Raw genomic sequence first — 19,726 nt, 5'->3', positions numbered from 1 at the left:
ACATGAATTAAAAGCAACATAAGGCAAGTAAAGCATATCAATCTAACCACATTAATAAATGTACAATACTCAGGCTCACCACCATCAGGCAATGTAAGGGCAAGAGTCTTTTGAAAGATTTTGGAATTATGTTTTGAAACACTACAAATCCCAGGCTTAAGCCCAAGACGGTCACATTTTATAACTGGAGCTGGTGAACTGGCTGAAAATGCTTGAACTCTAACTGCTGAAATGGAGTTTGAGTGGTTTGGACATGTGTTCTGTAGCCCACAGTCCTCAAAGGAGAAAACAAAAGGGGTTTTTAGGTTGGGTGGTTTGGTGAGGTTTGGGTTTTCAGATAAGTTATGGTTGCTTACGTGGTATTCTTGAATATTTAGGTGTTAACAGCACAGGATTAATGGTCAATATTGTGATTTTTCAACACAGGTTTTTGGAATGGCCACAGACTCTCATTCTCCCAAAAGGGCTGATTTGCCCACAGCAGACACTTCAAATGAGAGAAATAGATTAATACTTTGGGCAGGTGCTGCACAGAAAAAATGTGACACTTCTGTTGTTAGTGACCTATGTCTTCAACAATGTCTGGGATTCCAGAATGATTTTTTTTTTATGGCACAGGCAGAAGCCTCTTTCAGTGCTGGACATAAAACAGGATTTAATTCTAAAACTTCTCAACGAATACTCTGCACAACACTTCTCTCTGCCAGGTTAGTTAGCTTTAAAATCAAATGGACAAAAGATCTCTAGGACAGTTTACTTATGGGATGCTGCTTTGACTTAATTGTAACAAAATTAAGTATATTTATTTGCAGCCACGTAGTCAGCAAGCTGTTTTTCTGCTTATTAAGAGTTTTAGGCAGAATCAAGTCTTTCATTCACAGAACTGAAATTCAACTTCCAAGTGCAAAGTCCATTATGAATTTTATGAACTGTACAGTGTAATACACATTTTCATAACCCCACAACCACTTCAGCTGAAGTTAATTCATCTGGCTGCAAATGTCTGTAGGTATTTCTTTTCTTGTGCTCTTGCTACTTTCCATTACATTTCTAAACAAAACATAGTAAATACAGGGTGAACTAGTACAGGCAAGTGCAATACACTAACTGTACCGTATTTTAATGGATGTGTAGAAACAAACACATAAAAGACAACAAGAAAGGAAACATATATTACTCCAAGAAGCTAATAAAAACTTAACCTGACCTTGATATTTTCAGAGCCTGGGAAATCAGTAAAATGCCGACTCAGGTTCTAAGTGACCTTGTACAAAGTAAACAGCTAGTCAGTGTGGTATTTCAAAATTGAAAACTAGAAGTAGAAAAAGGGAACAGCCTTCAACTCTTAGCACTTTTTGCCCACTATGAAACTAAGTTACTTCCTGCATATTTCCCCTGGAAAAAAAAAAAAAAGTCATATGGAGTAAGTCAGACGTTTGCTGCTTTGATTACTCCCATTTTCAGACCCTCAGGAACTAAACAGGAACTCCAGGAGGTTCTCTTTAGGCAGACACAGGATGCAGTGGTTCAAGGCCCCTCTAGCAGTTGCACCAGATATCACTGATGAGAAACAGCCAGCCCCATCTCTTACAGGTCTTTATGTTAAAAAAAAAAAAAAATAAAGCCTTATTTATACAGGTAAGGCAGCACACAAAATAAGTACAATCCTACACTGAAAGAGAGGAGCATTAGCTTGAGCAAACAAGAAACCCAAACAATCACTCTGGGAAGCAGCACTAGCCATGTTCAAAAGCTACCATAGAGGATTTACATAAACCCCAATTCCAACTGCACTGAACCTGCAGGTGAATGCAGGACCTTCAGTCAGTTCAATCAGAGGCCTTCATCCTTGGCAGAACAGACTTTCTGCAAAGGAAAAAGTTTTCTTGGCCTCTTAACAGCTCTACAGCAGGAAAGTCTGCTGGTGCACAGCTGGAGTACCAGAGACTAAAGCTCCTGAGAGCAGATCTAATGCAGTTTAATAACTAAAGAGATTTAGTAGGACAAAGGGTCAAAATACCTTCCTGTGCCTTGAAAAAAATCAGTTTGTTGAAAACTGAGCTGGGAGGAGACAGCAATGACCCATTTCTCTCAAAATCACAACTGCCACAGCAGTAGACTCAAACTGAACTGGAAGTCAGAATATCTTACAGGTTTAGTGATATTGGTAAAATAATTGAGTGAGAATCACAAATTGGTCATCAGGGTCTTAAGAGACCCACTGGAAGAGAAGCATCAAGTTTTAAGAAGGTTTGTGTCCCCATCCCCTCAGCAGCTCACTAGAAGTTTGCCACTTATCTCAGACTAGCGCTCCAGTACACAGGAAAGAGCTCACTAGCTCTCCTGAAAGGGTTATCTGGGAACCATAAACCAGATCTAGGCAGAAACTCTCTGAAAGAGTAATTTAATTCACAAAGTATTCCGAAGATTGCTGTATGAGTTTTGAATACAATCAGTGTAGCTAAAGAAAGCATGGCTCATTAGAACTGTTTGTATTTTTTCCTCCAAGTTTCAAAGGACTGCTAAGTGAGAAGGTGAAGCATCTTATCAAGACTCAAGAACAGGCTAAGAGATAAAGAACAGTATTTGGATAAAGGACCTAATCTAATAGTGGCAGAAGGTCATCAGTGCCACACTGCAGAGGACCAGGCAGTTTCTTCTCCTCTCTGACCACACGTGTGTATATTCAGGGTGCCAGCTGGCAGACCACACAGCTGGCTAGGGATGGACATTCCTCTGCCCAGAAGGGGCAGAAAACTTGTTTTCTTTCAACACAAGAAAAACCACCTGCATTGACAGTGCAACCCAATGTGTATTGATCCGTCAGGTCAAAGCTCAGTTCCCTCATGCTGTTGTGTGAGTCTCCTCAGCAAAAGGAAAAGGAAAAAAAATCACATGGAGTCATGAGGCCTTCTGGTAAAATGGTGTTTATGAAAAATACTTTAGTTCTCATGTTTTTGAATTGTGTATTTGTAAAAGCACTCAGTTTAATCTTTAACCCACAGAATTATCCATATTCACTGAAATAACCCAGTTAAATTCAGTGCTTACAGGCACAGGAGCATCTAATTAAAGGCCTGGAAGAAGATGAACAGTAGGCAGTGGTATCTTTTGCAAAATAACATTTATGTTTCCCAAGAGGAAGCCAGGGGATTTCGGACAGATTCAACCAAGAGAGGCTGCTGGGCAGTGCAACAGCAGACAAGGTTTGATGCACAGGCACCAACTAAAATACAAAGGCAAACAGATTTGCTGAAGAAGGTTTAGGTTAGGCACTCCTTGAGGAAACATCAGCTTCCCTGAAACAATTCAGTGGGGATCTCTGCTCAGTCACAGGTTTAATCAACAAAATAAACATCACTGAGCAGACATTTGACTACAAGGAAGAATAACTAATGCAAACACTTGTTGTGCAACAGCAATGGCACTGCTTCAGTCTGGAACACATTTTGCAGTACTGAAGCCACCACCTCTCAGTAAAGACACTGAAAAGAGGTAGAGTTCATAGTCTGACAGACTGATGGAGAGAAGACTTTTCTAAGAGACTTACAAAGCAATTGCTACCCACAAAGGGAGAAAGGCAGCTGGTAAAAATTACAATACAAGAGTTATTGCTGTGAAGATAGAGCACGTGGCAAAGTATACAAAAGAAAATATCTGATGATGAATTTAATGTGTTTTATTGACACAAGGTATCTCAAAGCAGAGAACTTCACACTTCTCTGAAGGAGGGAACACTTTTATATAGGCCAAAATGTCCAGAGCAATAAACAGGTAATACCTGAAAGGGATCTCAAATGTGATATCCAGATCACATCCAAACTCCAGACACTCCCACAAAGCCATGTCCACAGCTCACTGCAGGCAATCCAATGAATACAACTGATGTCTTCAGTTCCAAGGATGGCTTCAGGGACACACAGAATTCCATGGACTACATTGTTTACACCTGCCAGAAGTGCCCCCAGTTGCGTGTTGTGTTTAGTAAAGGTCTTCCCTGCTTAAGTATTACAGTAGTTTCCCCAGAAAAAAGGGCTGAAGCCAACTATTTTCTCCCTTCTTTTCTGAGGGAGTAAGAAGCATCATACTCTCAAAAACGTGCTCCTTCCCCAGGATCTCACAGCATCTTTCTCCCAGAGCAGCAAAGCAGCAGCAACCGTTCCCCAACCTCAGGTGTTGGGTTTTTGGTTTTGTTTTTAATAGATCTAATTATATATTGGGCAATGTCAAATACCATCCAAGATATCATAAATTTTAAGAGCTTAATATAGAATTTGAACAATTGAAGATGAATCTACAACTGTAGAGAGCAAACATCTGTGTTTATTTTAGACTAATATGGTGGAGAAAAGAGTTTAATTTCATAACCACACTGGGAAGCATGTAGTGGAACTAATGGGCTTTTACAAGGGATTTTACAACCCTCAAATACAAAACTCTGGGCTTTAAGAGACTTATGCACGGCCTGATCCATTAAATACTGCCCTAAATTACTCCCCACAGACTAAACTGGGTAGTGAGGGCAGCCCTGACTGAGTTCTTCAGAGGCAATAACACAAATTATAAGAACACAATTCATTAAAAATTATTACTGATGTGCTAATAACAGACTGATTTAATATGGTGGTAGTAGGTGAAATGACTGGGGACAGCAACAGGACAGAGAAGTAAACAACAGGAAAAACACATCACCAAGCTACTCTTGGCTTTGTCCTTTTCTTTACCTCCTCTGGAAAACCCAGTGAATCAGAGAAATACCTAACAAGTGAAAAGATCTGCAAGGCAAAAAAAAAATTTATAGTTGGAGCCAAAACTTACAATGAAAGCTTCCTATTCTCAAGCTATCTCAGCAACACATCTTTACTAATTACCCAAAGACAAATCATCTCACTCTAAGTACAAGGGAAGGGACAGAAACTGCCAGGAACAAGTCAGCTGCAGATAAAACAACTGTTACCTATTAGTCTGGTCTCGCAGCAGACATCCACCAACCCAGCCTCACCAGAGGGGTCTGGCCTATTTTGTTTTAGTGCCAAACACATGAAAAGGACGTCTCCACAAGAGATTCTTTGGCACATTTGATCGCAAGGAGTATTTTCCAACCTGGAAAGCCACTAAAGACACAAGGGAAGAAGCAGCAGTGTGGTCTAAATTGGATGCTGTCATTCTGTCATCAGATCAGTTCAGCTGTTAACACCTCAGGTGTTTTATTACAGCTACCTCCTACCCAAGGCTTGCAGTTGGGAAATGAAAAGCAGCACAAAACAAACAGGAGGTTGTGGTAGGTGTTCCAGAATCCATACCGGCTAAGGGTGTAACTTCTAATGCCTCTGAAATCCATCTGCTCTGCACAACACTGGAACCAAGTGCCACAAGAGAAACAAACAACGTCCAGGATAAAGTCTGTTTGTGTCTGATACTTCAAACCATTTGTACACTCAAACTCAGAGCTGCCACCTCCAGAGGCTTCCACGTGCCCCCTGCTCCCTCTGTATCTGACAGTTCAAACATGAAGGAAGAAAAAGAATCATAATCCCTCTTGGCCTCTTTCCAAGCTGTCTCTTGGAGATACTACTGTAGTGACACCAGCCAACTTGTCAAGTTTGGCACAGACAGATCTCAGGCAGTACGAAAGAGGCCACTATGCTTTTTAATAAAGCCTGGAAAAGCACCAGAAAGCTGATCATTGCTACACCACTGGGGAAGATGACTGCACTTCTCATAGGAGTGCGACCCAGCCTCCCTGAGCTAATACAAAGGTCTCTGGACGTCATCTGGGACAACGCAACCAGGATCGGGAAGGAGTACAACCCCAACGGTGCTGTCACATAATAATCAACACCCTCAAGAGAACAGTAAGGATGTATATTCAATGACTTAGGAGGCTGGCATGTTCGACATTTATGATCCAAGCCGCCTATTGTCAGAATTAGTTCCTCCACATTTTGAGTCTAAGTACTCCAGGAAGGCAGTAATTTTTTGAACACTAAGCTAACATGACTTGCTACAGTATACTCCGTGACACAGAAGCTGAGGGAAGCGGTATTTGGCAAAGAAAGTTTTAAAAAACAAAATACCAGAGCATATGAACTTGCATAAAAATGTTAAACATTAGCCTTTTGATGTTTATCCTCCCTTCTTAGCAAAGTCACGTCTGCACAGAGTTTAAGATTGGGATTTTCAAAGAAAACCAAGGTAGGGAGCAAATATTACTCTAAGTAAATAGGAATCGAACCCTTAACTCCCTCCGTTGAAAACTCCTGCCTAAAGCTCTGCAGAAAAATAACCCTTCTGCTAGCGTGTAAGAGCATATGACCAAGCTAACAGCTATTTTAATTAAAAAGCACAGCCCTGCTGCCTGAAGAGCTTTTCTGCTCAAGACAAACATTTGTTGCTTAAGCTAGGTCCCAGTGCTGGAGTTCTTTGGTGGAGTCAGCTGCTAGCACACTGTGCTTCCCTTGAGACAAAGGTCACCCAGATTTTAAAATATACAGTTCACTGGAGCCCTCTTTTCAGGGGGAAACAAAGCCTAAATAAATAAAACTGCCATGGGAGCCTCGCCTTCCCAGCCACAGGGAATGAAAGGCAGCAAGCAGGCCAAGCCTGCAACTGAAGCACTGTAGTATAGGTCTTCCAAAACCCGCTCGAGTGTGGACACAGTGTGTCCCCAAACCCAGAGACTCAGCCCACAGCTTCTGATGCAGCACTTCAGGAGTGAACTGTGCAAAAGGCTTAACTCCAAGGAAGATACAAATCAATCTCTGCTGTGCATTGCTCCTGAAACTTGATTTGGGCCAAACACAGATTCACAGAGATCCTCTGAAATACTGCGAACTTTACAGTGAGGCAGGAGTCCTTCTCAGCCAAGAAAAACAAAAGCATTTACAGCATTTTATATTGTTAATCACTTTAGTATGCAAATTGTCAAGTCATCTTTCTTGACCCAAAGCTGCACAGGTTAGATCAACAGAATGAACAGGTGCATTTTTAAACAAAGCTTTGTTTCTTTAGATGAAATGTAGTCTGGGATGACTAAGTATCCTTTAAATTCTCAGGTGGTTTCACTGTGGTTGTGGAAGGACACCCTAACCTTCCACATGACTTTACAGCCCTGGACTGCCATCACTTCCTCTGCATCCACTCACCCATGAGACTGCTCTGAGAATTTTAATTCCTGATCCCAGAGAAAAAAAAAAAAAAAGAAAAGAAAAAGGCAAGAGTGAAAAAAAAAAAAAAAGGCAGCTGGACAGGATGTTTTACTAGATTAGTGAGTTAAAGTGGCACAACCCAAAAAATATCAGAGACAGCTCAGGGGAAGGGGAAGAGTGGCTGGCAGCAGGGAGAGAAGGCAAAGACACCTTCCTCCTCAGATCACAGTGAGCCCACGAGGCTGGATTACCTGCTGCAGAACAGCAGCATAAAGCAGAGTCTTCACATGGTGCAGACGTTAGCGAGGATTTTTGGCTAATTTTGACTCAAATCATGTGTACACCAAATTCTCTGGCCTGTCACGCACAGAGGAATAGACTTCAGTCTTTCATGAAAGCATCCAGGTCTATTTCCAAGAAAAGGTGGACCTTCCTTACACATCTGCAACACTGTGCTTTGAAAGGACCCAACAAACATCGGTTCTAACAAAGGACTTATCCTGGGACAAGATAAAGTCATCCTTAAACAAACAATCAGTTAACATTCAGCAAGAGGAAAGATCTGGGGCAGTTTCACCCAAACATCTAAGAGTGTCTTATCAGTCACAAATTTATGAGGTTGATGATCACTATAACTACATGAAATACAAGAACTTGAAGGTGACAAAAACACTAGTGACAGCAGGAATTTCTCGTCACTGTTTTTGAAAGGCAAGATTTTATCTTTCCGGAAAAAACAGCAAAATGAGAATGAGAAGGCAGGCACTTCAACAAAAAAGGAGCAGTGAGCTCTGTTTGAAGAGCAGGAAATAAGACCGAAAGCAAACAGCGTCACAAAAGGTGGGAGCAAGTAGAAAAAAACAAAAAAGTTTTTTTTTTTAAAAATGCATAACTATGTAGCCCAGCCTACCACCTGCCAAGAAGCAGATGGTTACCAAAAGGAATTAGAACAGATTCTGTTTCAGTAAAGGATGCTTCAGTATTACTTTACAGAAAACTTTTCTTCATAGGATGCAGTACAGCTTCTTGATTTTTCTAGCAAGGAATGGGACTGGTTTCTCTGTGCCATGAAGCACAGACTGCATTAACAAACATGGTAAGAGCATCATTCACAGCACAAAGATTAAATAAAGACTAAAACTGCAAACAGACAAACTGCCCCCAGATTAGTTGACAAGTATTTGAAAAAAGAGACTGTTATGAAGACAGCACATCAATATTGTTGGGTATTTTTAGAAAATTTAACATCCTTTCAGTTTTGGCTGACATTTACTTACAGACATGGGTATTTGGTTTGGTGTTTGTTTTTTTTTTTGAGCAGTACACAATGTCCTCTAACCTCAAGGTCTTACTGAATGCTTTTGATTTCCTGAAGTGTTCATTCTCATGGTTTGACACTGTTGGGCTGTAACACTTATCAGGACAGATTCCAAAAGAGTTGTCTGCTCAGCTCTCCCCTTTTCACTTACCTTAGAGAAGATTAAAATGTTGTAAACCCACTTTGTGCAAAGGATGGACCTCCACTTATGCATTTCCTTATTGCTGAATAACTAATGTTTTCTTGTAGTTTTTTTCCTCTCAGCAAGTGCAGTTTAATCTTAAAAAAAGTCATCTCTCCCTCCAAACTATTCCAGAAGTCCTCTATCCACCTTCCCTGTTTTGTGCCCTGCCTCAGTATCACCACTTATGTCTCCAAGCTGAACATGTACCGTTTTCTTGCACCTCCTTGGTCTCTATTTGAAAATGCAATAAAGGGATTGAAGCCTATTGAGAGAAACAAATTTCTTTCAAGAAAATGCTACTAAGATGACAGAGAAGAATCACAGAAACTGGCACTGTGCATTTCAGACAAGACAGTTCAGTTCCCCAAAGGCTCTAACCTTTATTGTTCAAACAGCCAAGTTGCTGTTTCCTAAATTGTGAGATCATTTTTATTTCCAAACTGACCCAACTCTAAGTCTAGAAAGGCAACGGACTTGAGAACCCATCACCTAAAACCACTGCTGCACTGACAACCTCAACTGTACCACAAACAAGAGAAATTCTCAGAAAGTCCATTCCATTAAATTGTGTTAGAAAGCCATGGGAACACAAGGCTTGGAGAGTTCCTCTCTCTTTCCAGGGTTTCACTGGAAGGAAGCCTCCTTCACGCACACAAGGTTTTCTGGAGAGACTGTCCACACAGAAGAAAGATGACACAAGACTAGACCACAACACAGTTCCAGCGATTTTTCTCAATGCTATTTAGAGCCCATAACAGGTTCAGAGAGGGAACCACCACAACTGCATTGCAAAGAACTTCAGTGGTTGATCACAGAGACAATCCATCAAAGCACCAAACAGAATCACAGCCTGTTACCACCAAGGTCTCTTCCAGGTGAGTTGCAGAAGTCATCCCTAGCTGACAGCAGACATCCACCCAAATCCTGTAAACCAAGCTAAACTTATGATAGCAAAATAATCCCTTGTAGATTATACACTCATGATCATCATATTCTCTGGGCTCAGGAATAAACCTGAGATTAATTTGCTACTGACAGACACTGGAAGTCATAACAAGGTTTATAATTTCTGCAGCATGGAGCAAGACTTTAGGGGTCACTAAGGGTTTGCTGTCTCAACACCCAAGCTCCCTTAATGTTTTCCTTTACAGGTCTCACATTCTGCATGCTTTAAGGATATAGAGAAGCAGTATAGAAGCACAGACATTTGCTCATCAAGGGGAGGACTCATTCTCTCCTATTTACACCTAGTTTCACAGAGCTATGCAAGCTGTGGTGCACTTCACTCTTTTATGTGGCTTTAAACTTCATTTAAGAATTATTTTTTTTTCAAGCTAATGAGGGTTCTTAACTGGCAGTTTCCTTTGCAGTTAGTGACAAACTGTTTACAGTAAGAATGAATGTTCTCTGAGGAAAAAAGCTTTTTTAAACCCAGTTTTAAGTCTGTTTTTTTTACCTATGATTTTGAAATAAGGGTAAAAGCATACTCAACTGAAGAAGTGCACCAGCTAAGAATGACTAATATGACTCAAGCTCACCCCATAACCGGAGGTATTTGTTTATTTTTGAGGTATGGAGACATTTTGCAACTAAATATGACACTGAGTTTCCTGTAAGCTGCTTCCTTACGTCATACATAACACTTTCTTGAAATTCACACTCTTTTCCCCTACTGACTCAGAGTGATACGGATTCATTTATGAAGCAAAAGCAGCTTTGCTACTCCAGATAAAAATCAGTCAAGCAGGAAAATAATAGTAGCAAAACCATAAGTTGTACGTACATCTACTTCTCTTCCCTCCTTTTCCCCAACCTATTCCTCCTTTCAGATTTGCCCTGTTCCTCAGCAGCATTACTATTATGGTGATCATTGTCCCAGGTTAAAATTACCCTCAAATGCATCAGCAAAGTACTGCAATGTGCACACACCTGCAACAGCAAAGCCATGTTCTGTACTTTTGGAAAACATACATCCCCTTGTGAAGTATTCCAAACAAGAGGTGCAGCTCTGTGTTGCAGCTCAGAAATCACAGTACCCGTCTGCCAATCCATGCACATATGTCTGGAATAATGCAGTGGGAAACTGCCCTCCATTGTGGTGGCTTTGATGCAGTTTTCTGTCAGGGGTGCAGGAACGGGCACAGCCGTGCTCTGCATTCAGCTGGGCAGAACTCCTGCTGTGCATCGGCCACAAGCCCTGTGTGTGTGTTGCCCAGCACATACCTGTCCACTGGGGCGGGCAGCGGCAGTTGTAGGTGTTCACACCATCCACACAGACACCCCCGTTCAGGCACTTGTGATTCGGGCAGTCGTCAACGTTGTGGCCACAGACGGTTCCCTCGAAACCTGGACAAAGCACAGACACAGAATGAAATGGGCTTCCCACCTCTTTTGAAGAGAATTCACCCTTCATGCAGCTTGCCCTCTTTTCTTCTTTAAACATTTGCCCTGTTAACCTAATCCTGAGGAACCACCATGTAGCACGGTTAACAGAGACTCTGTTGAATGCCTTTGTTAATAGCATGCAGGTCAGATGACATAGTTAAAACACTACTACTGTGGGTAGAGAGCCAAATATGTTTTCACAACCAAAAAACACAAGGATTTTCTCTTTAAGTGACTAAGGAGCACTGTCATTCAAAGCAAACCATTCAAAAGCCATTCAAAGCAAGACCAAGACAGTTTACTATGAGATAAGCTTGTCACTGCCCACCAAGTTGCAGTTAGAGCATCAGCAAGGACAAGTTTTTCCCATGGCAAAAAAGTGCCTGGCGTTCATGTCATGAATAGCTCAACACAGTCTGCCTTGGCAACGTCAAAGAAAGATCTTTCATGCTTTGAAAATGAGCTTCTAAAGTCCTGATCCAGCCCTCTTTGGTATTGCACAAGTCAGTCAATCAACAAATTAGCCACCACCTAAGTGATGCTTACATGCTAAGCCCTGACCAAAAACCAGAAACCAGATACCCTTCCCAATAAAACTCAAGCTTCTAACGAAGATAGCCACACTGACAAATCATCCTTGCTAGATCTCCCTCTCCTTTTCAAAGAAGTGGGGACATTAGGGAAGGGAGCTTTCAATGATCTGTCTTCCCCTTGATTTCCCCTGCTGATTTAGTTCATGCTTCATTAAATAAACCTGCTATTTCTGCTCAATGAGAGCGCTATTTATCAAAGCACAAGTGGATGCATGCTAATGTGGATGAAGTAAATGATTCCAGAACACACATGTTAATTTAAAACATCAGCTCTGTCTCTTCACTGCTCTGGAATGTAATATTAACACGACAGAGTTCTCTCATCCAGAATTATGATTTAACCCCTCTACTTTTGATGCCCTGTTCCAGACGCTTCCATAACATCTGTGTCAAGTCACACAGACCCTCTAAGCAACATCTGGTCTAACGTAGATCATGCTGTGTGGCAGATGAGATGAGACTATAAATCTCTGAGGCAGCTTCTCCAGACTACTGCTACTCTCAAGAGACTTAGGTGATTTGTGTGTATTCTCATCTCTTGAATTTCTCCAACTGTACAGGTGAGTCAGAAGCGATGAGAAGTGCTGGTTCCAAGCTGTATCAAGTGCATTAGCATCCATCAGCAAGGAACAGCATTCAACATTAAAAAAAAAAAAAAAAAAACACCAAACAACAACAACAAAAACAACTCCACACAAAACCCAACCCAAAAGACCTTCAATATTACTCTCTGCCTTCACAGCCCTTCTGACCTCCACCCAAGATCCTAGAAATTCCATGACAGTAGGGAAGCTTAAAACTAAGAGGAAATACAATATAAGCCTGAATTCTAATCACTACAGCAGCACCTTCCTGGCAAAAGCTGCTGAGGAACAACAACAAAAGAATTCAATTAGTATCAGACCCCTATGTTGAATATTGTATAAAGCTACCAAGCATGAGCAAAGGCTCAGCTGTAAAACACAGGGGTGTTCTATCAACTTGTGTTTCAACTCGAGAGGAATCATCCCACTGACCACAGACTGCACTCACACCAGCACGTGATCAGCATGGAAATACATCCAGAACCACAAAGACACAAGGTTAAAGTTTTTGTCCCTTCAGTACTGACAATATGAAGACCAACCCTACTTTCTAATAAATGAATTCCTGACAGCAAGCATTTATTTAGAAATGAATCTCACTGTACTGCACACAAATTTAAAGTGGTCCAGTGATTCTGAGAAATAATAAAGCATGGAAGTCACCCCAGTACTAAAAACCTCACCAAGCCATTGTATATTTTCACATTTTAACCACTTACACTACCACCTAAGAGCTGGTTCTCAAGCATCTCATACAAATGTAGAAAACCATTAATCCCACACTAAAAGATGGAGGATAGCAATAATGACAGTAGAATTGAGACAAGAAAAAATAGCTTATAAAAAAAAGGCAATGCAGTAAAAAGGTTCAAGAGAAATAACACACAGACAAGTGTGCTCAGTCTAAAGACATCTCCAACAGAAAGGGAATCAGGAAGGCTTGAAACGGGGAACACAACACTATGTTGATTGAACAGCTGAAGAAAATAAAAGTTTCTTTTTTTTTGGTAACTTCCCAACTCCCAAGTTCCCTTTAAATTTGTCTTACTCTGAAGAACAACTGTGGTTTAGTTTCATAACACCTAAAAGGTGTAAAGGATGATTTTTGTGTCCTTTTCAAATCCCCCTTACACTGCAATATTGCAATCTGCTTAGTTTGTAAATGAACCTGTCCTAGTGAACTTTAGATTTCATTCTTAAATCAGCCCTTTAGAGTCATGGCTGCCTGGGCCAACAAACCTACATTTGAGCATGACAAGCATGAATTTGCTCTGAGATATGTGAGCCTTTCTCTAGCTGGATCCCAGGATCTAGTTTCACAGTTATATAATCTGATTCTCATCCAGAAAGCCACAGAGTTCACTGTTTTGATGTATTTGGACACCTGACTCTATTTCCTGTTCCCCTCTGTGCTGGGACTCACTTTTTGTCCTTTGCTTTCTCCCTGCACGAAAATAGTTTGGAATACACATCCTGACTTTTGCTCTGTTTCTCCAAGAACAAACTAAGGAATGAGAACCTCAAGGGGAAAAGCATTCCCACTGCTAACAGCATGTTGTTCCTCCCCTAGTACAGAGACTGACACAAGCAGATAACTTTACTCCTACGTCATCTGAAATCTCCACCCCATTCCAGAGTACCAGGTCCAATTCCCTTCAAATCTTACTCCTTAGCCTTATTTCAACCTATCAATTACACCGCAGACTTTCTGCAGGATCAATTAGTAATGGGGACACCTGAATGAAAATGTCAAGTTATTGCCAGACTTAGGGCCTGATGAAGGGAAATTAGGGATGTAGACTGCTAAAACTGAGCTGGGCTACTCCAGGTCAGAGCCAACTCATCTGCAGCACAAGGGCACACATTCCACCTGGTATACCCCAGGGCTGCTGGCATGGAGAACCTCACAGCCCACAGGAGGGTGCTCATCTCCAAATCCCAGCAAGCAGAGTTTTCCTGCCATGGAAATTCAGTATGTGTTGGACCCCACTGGTGATGCTCACTGCACGGCACAGCGTGACGCTCCGCTAGGAACCGGCGTGAGGTTACTTCCTCTTCCCAGGAAGTGTTCCAGCTCTCATAAACAGCCTGCTCCAGCCTGACAGATCGTTTCCTGAACAAGCCCTTGGAATTCCCTTGGGTCCTTATCTTAGTTAATGGGTAATTATTTTGATGGATAACAATGAATAATCACTTTCCCAGCTAAGAACTTCCTCTATTGACTTGTTTAACATTCCATTAAAGGTTAGTTGCCAAATGAACTCCTTTTTTGTCAAATATTTATAACTACAAGCTCATTCTTCTATTTAAAGGAGTTGCTAATGCTTCAGGTTAAGTCTCTTTCAAGGAAATATTTTTTTCACTACTACTCTGTTATGATTGACCTAACATGCTCACTTGTCTGCAATCCCATTTCTACCTAAATCAACAAAGCCCAGAGGAAAAATGATTACACCAGATGGATAGAAAATGAGGTTACCTATCAGACACATGCAATAGTGACAGTATATATAACTCCACTTTACACTCGCCATCAAATTACGACTTAACACACATGACTTCATTAATTACCTAATGCAAGATTTGTTTGTGTACACCCACAAGTGACATACACAGTACTTGTGCACCAGCAGAAAAAGCTGCTCTGACATGTAACTCCAGGTTCTAGGGTTTTACTACATTCTCAAGCTCTTGTTCTCATGTATCTGCATTTACAAAAAATTAAATTTGCTGAAAAGCCAAGAAGAAAACACCTACAGGAAACAAGAAACCATTTCAGGGCCAGGCCAGAAGTAGCTTAATTATGCCTAAATTGCTGCTCGAACAGTTTCTTCAAAGTAGTTTTACAGGTCACAAGAAGTAAAATCATATCAAAAGCCACTGCAGCAGTTCAAGATGCCTCCTGCATCTGTGGCCATAACCCTGAGTGATGGCAACATCTTAAGGCAGTCCAGAAGGGCTAGAGCAATTCCATTTATAGTCACAGTATCATCGGCGTTGCTCCAATTCAGAGAGGGAGGCCAAAGAGGAATTTCTAGTCCATAATCCTGGCACACTCTTGCAGAAGAGCAGGCCTTGTTCACATCCTCCCTAGGCGTGACAGGCCATCATTTCTCTTCTCTTTCTGCTGACCTTTCCTTCCCAGACAAAACCTTTTCCAACACTTCAGAAATTCTGCTCTGCACCAAGGGGGAAGAAATGGCTGAGTGCCTCGCCTTTATCAGTCTACTGTAAGCATTCGGGCCTCTACAACAGCTGCCTTTTTTGCTGTTTTTCAAATGACTAGTTTTAAAAATTCAAGCTAGCAAAACAGCATGGCCAACTCAAACAAATACAGGAAATACAGACGTGAAGGCTCTCAAAGCTGTATTAACTCAACTCCACTATACACATTGTGTAAGAAGTCAAAAAAAGCAGCTAATGATCCAAAATGTGTGAGCAGTGTAGATGTGTAGCTGTTACTACAGTAATCTCATTTTCATTTCCTGACCATAGTTCAGCCAGCCCACACACTTGTGTAAGGGAAAATCTGCTTCTACTCAGTCTTGTGTCCCTGTAAGGGAATCACTAAAGCAAACTGTCTTATCAGCTTTACAGGATCAAGTCCCTCCAATTTCATCTTCCCCACTTCTTCCCCCCACCACACTGATCCCACATGAGGCCTTAAAGTCTTTGAACTGGCTAAACAGATATGACTTTCAGAAAATTCTGAAATTCTGATCGTGACTGTTAATCCAGAGATACTTGGTTTATAATTTCATTTTAAAATGATGCAAAGCAGAAAAGCAATAAATTCCTTGAGAGTAGCCACTTGCTAAGGTTGGCAATGTACATTTAAGGTCATGTGAGCGAACACCTCAAGAAAAGATCTCCAAAAAGTGAACATTTTTCACAAGTTCTAAATGCACTTTCCACACATACCTGTGACTCCAAATGATCCTCATGAGAAGACCGTCATTCTACATTCATCCTAAACAGTATATGGCAGCTACATCTTTCACATAAATAACAACAGAGAAAGGCTTAAGGGGGGAGAGTTTACTTTTCCAGATTACCACACACCAACTGCTTGTATGCCAGACTGCAATACACTTAAGTAGGAAGTCTAGTCAAAAGCATTTCCAAACAATCAGTTTCCCATGGAGTTGAATTACTCAGTAAAAAAAATATCAGCCTAAAAATACTCTGATATGCAAAGATGACTAGTACTGCTCTGTGGTTGAGTATGACAAGTGGATAGGGAGCAAGAGGGATGAGACCCCCAGGGCCCCAAGTAGGTGACATAAGGTCACGTGTAGAGACAGATGCCTTGGGTGACCAGAGCCCAGCTTGACACACAAAACCAACACCGCCCGTGATCCTGAGCAAGCACATCATCCCTGCTGTGGATGAACTCAGGGCAGCTAACAGCATCAGAAAACAAGCAGTCATCATTTATTTGGAGACAAGAAAAGGTGCTGTGAGTTGGAAATGATATCTTGCTAGATTTGGAGGAACTGGAGAAGAAAAAAAGGAAGATAATAGAACTTAATGTGTTTTAGGGGTAAAGACAGAGAAGGAGAAAGATACACATTCATTCAAGCACTGAAGTTAACTGTGGCCTTTACTGACACAAAACTATGTATTTATAGAGGCTTGTGTTATTGGCATTTTGCATTCCAAGTAGGCATTAGGAGATACCATCCTGATCTCCTTGAATCTACGTCATAGTTCTTACCTATTTGATTCTCTTCCTCTAATCGGGTTCCAAATAAATTTGCCATTTCCAGCTGCCTTCCCTTTCCTTCCCGTCCACATTATGAAATTCCAACACTCAGAAATTAACATCCTAGCAGAGCTTCCCACCTTGCTGAGCTTTCTCTCCCTTCTACCTTCCACTACAGACATATCACGCACAAACTCCAAGAGAAGCTTTCAGAAGAACACAGACGGGAGCGCAGAGACAAGACTACAAAGCCAAGCACTCCGAAGCATTTACCTGGTAGGCAGTTGCACTCGAAGGTGAAGTCACTTGTCTGATGACAGGTCCCTCCATTCATGCAGGGTGACGGGGAGCACGGCACATACACGCTCTCGCAGCGGTGCCCTGTGTAGCCTGGCTTGCACTGGCAGCGGTAGGAACCGGGCAAATTGACACAGGTCCCACCATGCTGGCAAAGCCCTGGTGTGACACACTCATTCACATCTGTCTCGCACTTCGGGCCAGTGTAGCCCGACAGACAGATGCAGGAGAACTTATTTCCTGACACGCTACATGTACTCCCATTGGCACAAGGCTGAGATGTGCAGGCGTCAATCCACTGGCAATCCCTTCCTGTAGGGAACCGAGACAGATTAACAAAACGTTATTTCTGTGGAAAATAGTACTTTTTTTCATGCTACCTCAAAATTATTAGTGTATTAAATCTTTGCATTATTACAGGAAAACTGATGTCTGCATTTTATAGTATTACATGTGAAACGAAAATTCATTTGTGGTTACAGTATGAAGTCATTTACAGGATAGCAGCAAGATATAGAATGTTGTGATTTATAAAAATAACCCATGACCTGAAATCATACTATACACTGACAGTCACTCTTGTTCTATATGCCCTTCAAGAGTGAAAAGAGTAAGTTTCCATGCTTCTCCCCTCAGGCATCCACTTATAGTTTTCCCACAGAAAGCTTTTGCTGGACAAATTTGCTGTCTTTTTTCCCTAGAAACTAGACTCTGAATTCAAAGTGTAACAGCCACTCCAGAGTAGCTTCTGCACTCAGTTTTCCCACGTGGACAACCCTACAAGATCCAAATGTTTTTCTGTTGACGTGTAAAGGGTAGGGAGTTTGAGTCCCTATTCCCCTTTGCTTTTTTTGGTCATGCAGTCATTTAGATTTCCTCTCACTTTTTGTGCTGGAGTTAGAAAATTTGAGAGCGTATTACTATTGGCCCAGAACATTCCAGGATGAAGCAATTCACAAAGGAGGGAGTCTGGAGGTACAAATGCAGAAGCCCACCTGTGTAACCTGGAGGACAGACACACTCGTACGTTTCCTGGCCGAGGGGATGACAAGTTCCTCCATTCAGGCAGGGCTGGGACACGTAGCAGAGGTGTGATTCTGAGTACTGACAGTCCTCTCCCGTGAATCCTGGAGCACACTTGCAGGTAGGCTTTCCTATCAGAGAGGCAACTTCACAAGTTCCCCCGTTCTTACAGGTATTGCTCTCACAGGGGTTTCTGTACTGACAGTAGTCTCCAAGAAAGCCTTCTCGACACCTGCAACAGAGAAGAAATGAATTGCAGCACACTCACCTGAAGCCTTGTTGTCCTGGGAAGATTTCAGGAATGGAAGTTCCACGGCCACTGAAAGTCTTGAAACTTGCCATAATTAACAGTAACACTAACAAACCTAAACATTAACATCACAGATGTAACAGGGACTTCCTGTGGGACTGTCTCAAATGAGATCACTGAAAACTTAAGTTCAAGTTGTGAAATCGCTTGTTACAAAATAAATAAGCACCAAATTCAATCACAGTTACATCAAATGCAGAACCTCGTTCTTGCACTTCCCTTCAAAACTTCAGTAAAAGCCTAAGTGTTAAAGAGTTGCTGAATAACAACTCCTTGCACCTACTCCCATTCTAACAAACATCCTTTTCTAGAACAAAATCAAGCAGTATAATAGGTATTAACATCAGGTATTATCCATCTTTCACAATATTTATAAACATTGTAGAAATGAAGTGTCTGGGGGCCTGAAGATCTGTAGCAGATCTTTCTCCACAACACTCCCGTGAGACAGGAATATACTGTTATCCTCATGTTGATAAGTGCATCTGGGACTGTGACATGCTGAAGCCTGCACTCAAATAGCAACACAAGCACTGCAGTCAGGTCTCCCACGCCCCTGGCTAGTACCCTAACGACAAGGTCATTGTTCCTCTGTCTCCCACAGAAAATCGAGTACACACACACTATCTACAACCAGGGCAATATTTTATACAAAGATCTCCGACTGCAGAATAATTGCAGTTATTTCTCTCTAACCTAAACTTATGTCAATACAGTCTGACTACGCTTGTCAGCTGTAATCCATCTTTTAGCTGGCCTTTGTACCACAGATTTTCCATTTAACTTCCAGAGATAAAGGATGCAGACAAGTAAGCCTGCAAAGCCCACCTCTGCGTCACCCACAGTCCCATTTGCTTCTTTCAGGTAGCAGAAAGCTGCAAGGGTATGCCCTGCATAAAAATAACATCTAACATACAGGACTGCCCACTTGCAGTTTTTTCTATAGTGCACAGCTACATGTTAACTGGTGAGTAACCCAATATACACACAGCTTGGGAGAACATGTATTTCACTTTAAAAAAAAGTCAGAGGTGAACATTAGATATGCTTTGTTCCAGATCAGGAGAGATGTAATTATTAAATCAATGAGTTACCCAAACCTAAAGGGAGGAGATTGCAACTGCAAGAAATACACAAAGTCTCGAGTTAGTCCTCACACGTGAATGTATCAGCAGAAAG

General features: G+C 41.6%; 1 protein-coding gene across 1 annotated transcript in view; it reads right to left on the bottom strand.

Annotated features, from left to right (window-relative positions):
- Positions 1-19,726, bottom strand: part of NOTCH2 (notch receptor 2) — an 85,024-nt gene that overhangs the window by 46,962 nt on the left and 18,336 nt on the right. The window contains exons 3-5 of the mRNA XM_032696456.1: positions 18,210-18,469; positions 17,191-17,526; positions 10,874-10,996 (exon numbers count right to left, since the gene is read on the bottom strand). Coding sequence (XP_032552347.1) covers positions 10,874-10,996; positions 17,191-17,526; positions 18,210-18,469 — 719 coding nt within the window. The remainder of the gene's footprint in view (positions 1-10,873; positions 10,997-17,190; positions 17,527-18,209; positions 18,470-19,726) is intronic.

The sequence above is a fragment of the Chiroxiphia lanceolata genome, chromosome 9 (genome assembly GCF_009829145.1).
Source record: "Chiroxiphia lanceolata isolate bChiLan1 chromosome 9, bChiLan1.pri, whole genome shotgun sequence".
NCBI classification, from domain to species: Eukaryota; Metazoa; Chordata; class Aves; order Passeriformes; family Pipridae; genus Chiroxiphia; species Chiroxiphia lanceolata.
Note: the sequence above shows the minus strand (reverse complement) of the source record. Positions and strands in the feature narration are given on the sequence as shown.